This window comes from Sinocyclocheilus rhinocerous, unplaced genomic scaffold (genome assembly GCF_001515625.1).
Source record: "Sinocyclocheilus rhinocerous isolate Xijiao unplaced genomic scaffold, SAMN03320098_v1.1 scaffold1042, whole genome shotgun sequence".
In the NCBI taxonomy this organism is placed as follows: domain Eukaryota; kingdom Metazoa; phylum Chordata; class Actinopteri; order Cypriniformes; family Cyprinidae; genus Sinocyclocheilus; species Sinocyclocheilus rhinocerous.
The window spans coordinates 619,502-630,044 of record NW_015640510.1 but is presented as its reverse complement, the minus strand read 5'-3'; the positions used below and the strand labels follow the sequence as shown (position 1 = coordinate 630,044).

Below are 10,543 nucleotides of genomic sequence, written 5' to 3'. Positions count from 1 at the left end.
CCCCCCCCCCATTTATGGAAATTTTCTTCTAAAACTGTTCCAGACTGGTGTTTCAGGTCATCATCTATTTCAATAAAAAAAATTCACCAATTATATGTAGTGGATTCATCAGAAGAATAAATAAACCACAGGGTAATTGTCTTGCAATCTGTTCGTAAATATGAATTTGTCAAGACACCTTTATTTTTATAGCTCCTTATACAATATGCAATTGTGTCAAAGCAGCTTTACAATCAGGCAAATAGTCTATTCAATTTGCACAGATAGTGTTAAGTTCATAACACTGAAACAAGTTCAATTATATGTTAAGCAGTTCTACGAAAACAACCATGTTGTTTTCCAGGTCGAGTCATTGCAATGTTGATTCAGATCAGTTCAGTTCAGAGTCGATGTTGAAGTAAATGATTCAACTGTAAGGCGGCTCTATCAGCACCAACTAAAGCCCTATTCGGATGGGATTAGTTTTACAGGGGTACAGTAGATGGAGTAATGTCATTTTACAACAGGACATCTGTAATATTAATGGCCAATTCGCACGGGATTAGAAATGTCAGTAAAACTATCAAAGGTGGGAGGGGTAACTTGATTTATGCACTGCCGTCATGTATATAATATAATTTAGGTCCAGTCGAACGATTTATTAATTCAATTAATTATATTCTGATGACTGGATTCTGTTGGTAATAGGCACTTACCTAATGCAAACAGAAGTTTCATGCCTCTGACAAGTGCTTTCGACCTTCTTTCTGATGGTCTGCGTCATCGTATGTGGAAAACACTTGAGGTTTGCCACTGACTTGTCCCACCGCTTAGAACGCAACTGAATGCTTCTTCAAGCACCTCCATATTTGAAAAACCGTGGAAAATGACAGGACATGATGGAATATTTACGAATATGTTTACAGCTGGTCAATTCACATGGGATTAGTATCACTTGAGGTAATTTTTCCGGACCTTTTTACAGAAGGTAAAAGTCAGCATAATCTTTACTGACATTGTTCATAATGATTACTGAGATGGCACATTCGGATGGGACTAAAACCACTGAGAAGCTCTGGTAATAGTTACTTTACTCCACCATATATGTAAAACTAATCCCGTCCGAATAGGGCTTAAGCCAGGGGTCTCAAACTCAAATTGGCTGGGGGCCTTTCTGTGATTGACACCTCATAGGAGGGCCATTTTAACATTCAAGCACAACAAGAAAGCAGAACATTTCTGAAAATTTACTTAACATTATTTCGAATTTACTTCAAATTCCATTGCTAAAATATTTTTGTCAAACTTAAAAAATGTAAACAGCAGTGTCTCTATCGTTGTTATAACAGTATATATTAGTTTTTAACAGGTAGTGCAAATATTTTTCCCTTACTTTATTTTAACTTAAATAACTTAATAAAACCTTGCACTCAACTAACAACATTGCACTGAACAAATGCAAACCCTGAATACATTTGTACACTATTCTATTTCTTGCCAGACACCTGGCAGTGCTTCTGCTCACACAACTGAGCCACGTTTGCCCTGATGGAGGTCACAGTTGAAACTCTGAGTACAGCTTCAAGATGGGCATCACTAAGCCTGGACCTGTACTTGCATTTATTGAAGTTCATAGTTGAGAAAAGTTTCTCACACAGATATGTGCTTCCAAAAAGGCACATTACCCGACTGAACACTTTGGACAGCTCTGGGAAGCATGGAGGTAATTCTCTCCAAAACTGTCCAGTCTTGTCTGCTTGTCCCTGTGCCTCTCTGAATTGAGTTTTTAGCTCACTGTTGCACTGCAGGTGCTTTCGTCAGGCCTTCAGGAAATGTAGAGCTGGGTATCATCAGCGTTACTATGGAAACTAACTTTCTTAATTATATCTCAGAGAGGTAGCATGTACAGTGTGAAGAGCAGTGGTCCTAGTACTGAGCCTTGCAGAACTCCACATTGAACTTGATATGACACCTCTTCATTTACTGCTACAAAACTGATAGCGGTCAGATAAGTACGATTTGAACCATGCCAATGCAGTCCCAGTAATGCCAACGTAATTTCTGAGCCTATCCAGGAGAATGTTATGGTCAATCAAGTATCAAATGCAGCACTAAGGTCGAGTAAAACTAATAGAGAAATGCAACCACGATTGGATGATAACAACACGTCATTAGTAACTCTGATGAGTGCAGTTTCAGTGCTGTGAAATGGTCTAATCCCTGACTGGAACTCCTCACAGATACCATTTCTGTAGAGGAACGAACATAATTAAAGATACCCCTTTTCTAGTATATTTGATAGAAAGGGCAGATTTGAAATTGATCTGTAATTAATTAAGTCTCTAGGATCAAGTTGTGTTTTTTTAATAAGAGGCTTAATAATTTATGTAATACTCTAAAATAATATGAGCATTCATGTGTTGACATGAACTTGAGTTGTCATTAATCAAAATTTGATTCTGATGAGTTTTGATTATTTCAGCATTCAGAGGTCAAATACTTCTGAATAAGGACTGTATAACTGACACACTGCTGTTACTAATTATTATATCATTCTTTCGCTTCATACTAACACAGGTAAGAACAGGTATTTGGCACCACCTTGTGTCTCAAATGACAGTTACAGATCATAGAAAATGCCTTTAGGACTTTTAATAGACATAATCACAAAACAAAACATCGCTCAGAAGAACAAGTACCTGTTATTCATCCACCACAACTTGTATTTGATCTAATCCTAAACTTGTATTGTCCCTTTTTTATCAAAATAAAACAAAAAAACCTTAAGAAAAACAATATCCCCAGGGTATCAATATTAGCATATTGGTATAATACGGACTTATATTTCCTTATGTAAACACAGATGACAGTCGGTGTATTTGCCACAATCAGGTGTCTGGTTATTTTATGTAACACACAAATATACAGTATATATGTGACATATTTCATCTTATGTGGTCACAATACTGACTTTTGATATAATAAAATGACTACTCCTTTACATGAATACATATCATTCCAAACTACATCCTTGTACAGCAGTGTAATTGATAATAATTCTACATACGCATCAGCAGATAATGGGACTTCCCTTATAAACACGTAATCATTATATAGTTTGATTAATACGATGCCTATTAAATATGTCTTACTACATGCATGAAAATAAATTATATCAATATTCATACTGAAAATTGTCTTCAAAGCAAATACAGTACGCAGACCAGTCCTTCTTAATCCTGGCAACAGCACAACATTTATATATGTTTGTGACGCACCGGTTTCAAATCACCAGCTGTTGAGCAGAGAGAGTTACAAATACATTCACAGTCATTTACTGGAAGCCTTCGAGCCTGGTTAAATTCTGCTTATATAGCATGTATCACCCTAAATGACGATATTCTGCTCTGTGTCAATTTACTGATTCAGTCAATCCCTGTGGAAAACAAAATGCAGAAAAGCTGGATGAACAATGAGGAAACAAATAACAAATACAATGTTTGTTTGTTCATTTTGGGAAAACTCTCTGAACTCTAAATCTGTCTGAATGACACAAATGATAGAATAAAACACAAATACCTCTTACTTTTTACAGGCTTTGGTAAAAATATATAGGCTTTTATCACTAGCAGTTGTAATAAAGATTCATTATTCATGCAGCAAAAAGTCACTTGATACTCACCGCTTTTTGTACAAGAGTAGATAGGCAGAGCTGCGAATAAAGACGCACTTTATAATGCATTCAAGTAACAATGTACAAAATCACACTCACAAATACAGTAGTTTGTATAGCAATGTCTGGTACCTGTGTGAATAGAATGAATCAGAAGATGAAGAAGAAAACAACTCTTTAATCCTCCGCAATACATCGGTCCTTTCTGAACACATCTTGTCAGGAATCTTTGAAAAAAAGTTTTGAAGAAACATAAAATGTGAGACACAATATGACATATTACGCATACTTATATTTTCACTAGTGCATGTACAGTCAAATGTACACGTATATGACTACTGTTCATTATTTAATTACACTGAGGAATCTGCAAACTTTAAGCCTGAACAATTGAAGTTCTAGCAAATCTTTCAAGACATGAAGACATATCTATTAATCCATTTCAAACCATGTTTGTCACAATATTTGCATGTCTATATATAAGTGGAAAAATGTGCTGTTGCTGCCAGATCTTGATTACCGCAATCACATTGTATTTGATTCAAAACTAACCTGAACAGTATATTTTCATGCTTTTTTTAAGCAAAGCAAATTTTTAAGTCCACTAAAAAATCTTTTCTTCATACAAGTATGTAGAAGGTACTCATTATTGTCACAGTTATGAACCTTTGTGTTTTCATTTAGTTCCTGTTCTCCAGCCCTCATTCTGTTCATGTTCTCATTAGTTTCCTTAGTTGTTAATCATCTGCACCTGTCCTGAGCTCATTAGCCTTCATTTGGTTTGTTCCATTGTCGGCTATTGTTTGTGTTACCCCTGTATTTGATATGTTCTTCTTCTTTGGATTACTATTAAAAAATATTGTTGTTTGGGGTATTAGACAACTCTTCCTAAAGCTGTTTGAATACCAGACAAAACTGATATTTTCTGACAGGATCTGGGGCTGGATCTGATTTTTCTGACACGGAGGCTTGATTTGACCTAACATTATATACAATATATGTGTAAGCATGTGGGAAGACGTTGGGGAAAGTTACTTTTAAAAGCAATGCATTACAATATTGCGTTACTCCCTAAAAAAGTGACTAATTGCATACTTAAGTTACTTGTTATGGAAGTTAAGTTACTTTTTTTTTCATCTGGGCTGGGCTTGCTTGTTTATTTTTAATAAAAAAGTATTTTTGGCAAATGTAAAAGCCCTGCCATTCTGTATTGCATAAAGAATAGGGCAGAAGAGAAGTAAGTTCAACACTCTTTGAGCAATAAAAAAAAGAAAGAAACTAAAGTCATGTTTGCTTATTAGTATGGATGAACTGAATCATCGAAAGTCAGCAGCAAGACATTGGTTAATAAAATAGGACTACATGGATATTTAACAAATAAATGTATATGTAGACCTGTATGTACGTACCTGAAATACATGGCTGTCATCACATCGATACCAGTTCTGATTGTCAGATCTGATGTTAGTATTATAGTGTCCATCTTTCAATGTTCCATAAAGGTTTATTATGGCATAAAGCTCATATTTTTGGAAGTAAACCTGTCAGGAATAGGAGGGACATGTTCATCATGTCGATTATACATCATCAAATGGATGTGATAGTCATAGAGAGAGTGTGCTTGTCTATATGCAAAACATCAAAAGTATTCTGGACATGCAAACGTATGGGTCAACCAATATATTGATAAAGCCATTTTTTCATCATCCTGCTTAAATATACATTTTTTCCAATAATGTCCTGTTCAGTCAATTGTTTTGTTGGCACTGAGAAGCCTTGTGGATCACAGATGGATACATTCTAATTATAAAAAGGAAAACACTAAGATTTGACTTGAATGCATACCATCAATTTTCTGCAAATATACAGGCACTGGTCATTAAAAAGGTCATTTTAAATCCCATACTGGTCGAACACTACTTATGTTACAGACACTGTATTAATTACCTCCGTTTGTGCAGGAATTCTTACTTGACCGTTGTTGTCATGTCGGAAGGTCCTCAATTGTAGAATGAGTATTTGTGGAAAGTCAATATGACTTTTCTGAGGGAAAAACAAATGCATAATTTGTCCACACTATATTTACATAATTTAAAATGTAAATAGAATAGCATGAGTGTGTTGCCTTTAATTACAAGATATGTGTGAAGAAATAATAATATTAAATAATCAAAGGCTATTCTAAACTCACTGATTTAAGTCAACAATGACGGATGTGCAGAAATTGAAGGGGATGCATTTGTATGAAGTACATATTCCAGTTGTAAAGTTAACAAGCCTAAGTTATCTACAGTTCCACAGTAAATCTTAGCTGAACTGAACAGGCATAAACATATCAGACTTGAAAAGATACTTGCGGTTGCCACTGTTGATTTATTTGAACACTGACTACAGCTCAAAGAAGTTTGATGCATTTGATCAACGTGTTCCTTCAAAGCAAAGCCCTAAATGACCAAAAGAATGGCAAATACAAATATATGTCAGTTAACAAACAAGCTGAGAAAGAGTCTAAAAGGCTTGGTCTAAAGATGATCTGAGTCCATTTAAAAAAATCAGTTCCCATAGACTTCCATTATACCAGAGGAATATTAAAGGGTTAGTTCACCCAAAAATGAAAATTACCCTGTGTTTTACTCACCCTCAAAGCATCCTAGGTGTATGTGACTTTCTTCTTTCAGACGAATCCAATCGGAGTTATATTAAAAATTGTCCTGGTCCCTCCAAGCCTTTCAATGGGGGTAAGCGGGTGTTGGTTGTCAACAGTTCAGAAGACGTGGAATAAAGTGCGAGCATCCGTAACAAAACGTCCCTCACACGGCTCCGGGGGGTGAATAAAGGCCTCCTGTAGCGAATCCATGCATTTTTGTAAGATAAATATCCATATTTCAAACGTAATAAAACACTTTTCTATCACTTCTTCCATCTGTCGTACACGGAAGCCATTCCGGCAGATGACGTAAGATGTAGGCGTTGCGTGATTAGTGACGAGTGCGGAGAGAGAACAAAACAAAATGCCGGTCATGAATTAGAAGCACAAAACGAGAATTTTGTAAAGAAAAATTTTGGAGGATTTCAATATAAGCCAAGAGGAGACTGGTTTTCCTTTGCTAAAGTAAGGAAACTTTGTTTCCTTTGCTCCTGCATTTCTCAGAGGCGTGCGCACGATGCCTACTTCCTACGTCATCCGCCTGCACGACTTCCGCATACCACAGTCAGCGGAAGTGAGAAAAAAGTGTTTATTACGTTTGAAATATGGATATTTATCTTACAAAAATGCATGGATTTGCTACAGGAGGCCTTTATTCACCCCCCGGAGCCGTGTGAGGGACGTTTTATTACGGATGCACGCACTTTATTTCACGTCTTCTGAACTGTTGACAACCAACACCCGCTTACCCCCATTGAAAGGCTTGGAGGGACCAGGACAATTTTTAATATAACTCCGATTGGATTCGTCTGAAAGAAGAAAGTCACATACACCTAGGATGCTTTGAGGGTGAGCAAAACACAGGCTAGTTTTCATTTTTGGGTAAACTAACCCTTTAAGAAACTAATTCAGAATTATTCAGAGCTGAACAGCAATGCACTTACCACATTTCTTGATTCACATAGAGAGATGCTCATTGTGAAGAAATCTCGCCGTTCTGATATTATTTGCTTGCATGAATCACATCTACTGGTTTTCTCCACAGTGCCCTTAAAAATCTACAGTGTCAAGACAAGACTTTATTAATGATCTTTGGAAACGGATTATTTAATTGCCAAGTAAATTGGTTTTACAGCCATATTAAATAACACCAAAACGTGACCATTATATGCATCTTACTGTTCTTCATATTAGACCGTTGCTTTGCATTTAAACCCCTTAACTGTCACCGTTTTCATCATTCAAAAGCTTAAAAAACCTGCGAAACCGTTTTGAAATCAGACATTGCATTACCATGGAAACAGTACTTTAAATCAGAATAAGCTAGCTCCTCCCCCTAGTGTATGCTGTCAAGTTTCATATTACAAAAAAGTTACTATTTTACAATCAAATCTTTTTTTTTTTATCTTGACAAAACGCATATCGTTGGAAAGTTCTGACAGTCAAGGTTCCATATTTGGTGACTGTTTTGTGATAGAAGTGATATTGTGACAGAAATTGATTTGTGATAGAAAACTGCATCAATTTGTTACCCGGTGGTCATTTTTGGTACAGCACCCAAAACAAAATCTCAATTTTTGTAACAACTTCAAATTTGGAACATGACTCGGTTAGACGTATGGCTTTGATTTTATAGCAATTTTAGAGTGCAAAATATTTTATAAAATGAAAATAAAATAAATAAATTTAGTAGAGTACATTTTCTTTACTGTAAACTTTTATACTTTTTTAAATGATTTCACTTCAGCAATAATCTGCTGAGAGTCTTCTTTAAAAAGAGATCAACCAGAGGTCTGTATTCCAAAGCACTCAGGAATTACAACCATTCAGGTGCATTTGATTTACCTTAGAAGATTTGGGAGTCCTGATCAGAATCAATTCTAGATATTTTGCTGCATCTTCTTCTTTATAAACTGATTTTTTATGGGAAAGAAGCATATAAACAACGACATATAACAGCAAAACAGTATTTTTTTTTGTCTGCTGGATCATACAAAAAACATTTTTCAGAGACCAACCATCTGTGATGCCGAGGCTCTTTGAGATTGCGGCTGTTGAAACTGGATGAGACTCTTTGTCTAATTTATCAAACAGAGACTTCAGCTCTTCGGTGAAATCACCATCAGGCGAATCATCTCTTCTCTCCAGCCTAAACACGTCAAATGATTATTATGCTAAAGATTATTTGACAAACAAACAGAAGCAGCGGGAGTGATTTCTTTACCTCACAATGCCTTCTCTGTATTCCTGGGTCATGTAGAGTGCTTGCAGAACTGCGTTCAAGTAGCTGGTTGCTCCCTGATTCATCAAGCCACAGTATGCTTAAATGAGAAACGTATTATTAGTACAGTATACATCTCTAAAATCTATGATTTTAGATATTTACCATCTAAAGCCACAGTAACATGAACTATTAAAGTAAGTATAATCATAACTCTGTCATACACAATTTACTGAAGAATCTTACAAATGCTTGTAAAAAAAAAAAAAAAGACCTAATAAGACCATTAGAACAGTGTTTCTCAACCCTGGTCCTGGGCGCCCCCCAGCACTGCACATTTTGTGTGTCTCACTAATCAAACACACCTGATTCAACTCATTAGCTGATTAAAGGATTTATCTTGAACTCTGTCACGGAAATTATGTATAAACCCTAATCAAACAATTTAATAATCAATTTACAATGAATTTATACCCGTGTTGTACATTATGCTGTACGCCATGGATGAGCGCTTTGTAAAAATGAACGGATTGATTATTCAGCTGCGGGCGTCATCTTCTGGCGAGATGCGGGAATTCATTCGGCGCGTGACTCTCACGGTGCATTATGGGCATTCTCTAGCCGTTGAGCGTGCACCAGTTGTACACTCGTTTTTGCAGTGCATTGTGGGATTGAATGAGTGCACTCGAGAACGTCCACTATGGTTTCGGACACCACTAAAAATGGCTGTTCCCTCAAATAGTGCCCTATTTAAGGGTATAGGGGGCGATTTCGGACACAGCCCAGGACCTGAAATGGGTGTCAGATAAGGGAGACATACAAAATGTGCAGTGTTGGGGGGTGCTCAGGACCAGGGTTGAGAAACACTGCATTAGAAGATCATTCCAATATATATTACGCATTATAAATAACCCATTTAATTTAGTAAGAACGAAACAAACAATTGTGTAGATAACTGAAAAAGTGATAAAACAACTGAAAAAAAAATGACTCACCCATAACTGATCGGTTTCTTCTCTGAAAGAAAAATGTGATACTAATTAACAACATGCTGCAAATGATAACAAAGATGAGAAGTAATCTACTTATTCTCATAAAGCGGCATATTTATGTTTGATTGATTGAAAAAAATGAGCATCATTTTCTTCAGTTGATATTTGATCAATGATGATCATACCTCTGTGGTAACTTCAATGACGTCACTGTCTGTGGTGTAGTTGAGTTTCCCCAGCGCTGCACATTTGATCTCGTATTCAGTTCCTGATCTCAGATCAGTCAGAGTAACTACGTCTTGATCCTTCATCACAGGTTCAGATGTCCAGACTGAGTCCTGCTTCGGTTTATACAGTAACTTGATCTCCACTGTATCAGGACACGATGGAGGAACCTTTACAACTACGGTGTTTTCTTTGACCTCTTCGATGACTGGACAGGCTGGCGGAGATGGAGGAATAAAGCAAACAGCTTCATCACATTCCCTTTCATACAGCAGAATGCAGGAACCTGGATTATTCTTCATTTCTCTTGAGGACACGATAAACATGTTTGATGTACTGTCATTCAAATCGATCAAGTTCTTAAACATCTTCAGGTTGCTCCTCATGGTCTTTTGGATCTCAGGACTAAGCCAAGACTTTTGCTTTCGATCAGGGCTGCTCTCATCATTTCCTCCTTTTGCTGAAGGACTCAAACAGGCCTTTTGTTGAAGAAGCAGCATGTCTGACCAGTTCAATGATGTGAACATGAAACAGACCAGATTTCCAACTTCCAGATCCATCAAAATCAGGTCTATGTTGACTTCTACTTGCGCACCAGCATTTTTCAGCTGTCTGAGGACTGATTTAATGATCTCAGACTCTCTTTCTCTCTCTTTCAGCCATTCTGCAAGCTCAGATCTTCTGAAGGGAGATTCCTCATGTTCTTGTAGAAGTTCATTCAGTGCTGTTTCCTTCATCACGTCTCCACGGATGTTTGGCAGCAGAGAGCCGAGTTTCTCCACCAGTCTCAGCTTCTACTCACAGCA

The 10,543-nt window shown here is 36.8% G+C and overlaps 1 protein-coding gene across 1 annotated transcript; it reads right to left on the bottom strand.

Annotated features, from left to right (window-relative positions):
- Window positions 1–2,683: 2,683 nt before the first annotated feature.
- Window positions 2,684–10,499, bottom strand: LOC107753357 (ubiquitin carboxyl-terminal hydrolase 15-like). Its single transcript, XM_016569497.1, has 12 exons — window positions 9,698–10,499; window positions 9,516–9,537; window positions 8,524–8,620; window positions 8,318–8,448; window positions 8,145–8,212; window positions 7,244–7,357; window positions 6,010–6,096; window positions 5,600–5,695; window positions 5,062–5,193; window positions 3,785–3,879; window positions 3,662–3,691; window positions 2,684–3,415 (listed from the first exon to the last, which is right to left on the bottom strand). The coding sequence occupies exons 1-12, from the start codon at window positions 10,472–10,474 to the stop codon at window positions 3,409–3,411; spliced, it is 1,656 nt and encodes a 551-aa protein (XP_016424983.1). The 5' UTR covers window positions 10,475–10,499; the 3' UTR covers window positions 2,684–3,408.
- Window positions 10,500–10,543: the final 44 nt, after the last annotated feature.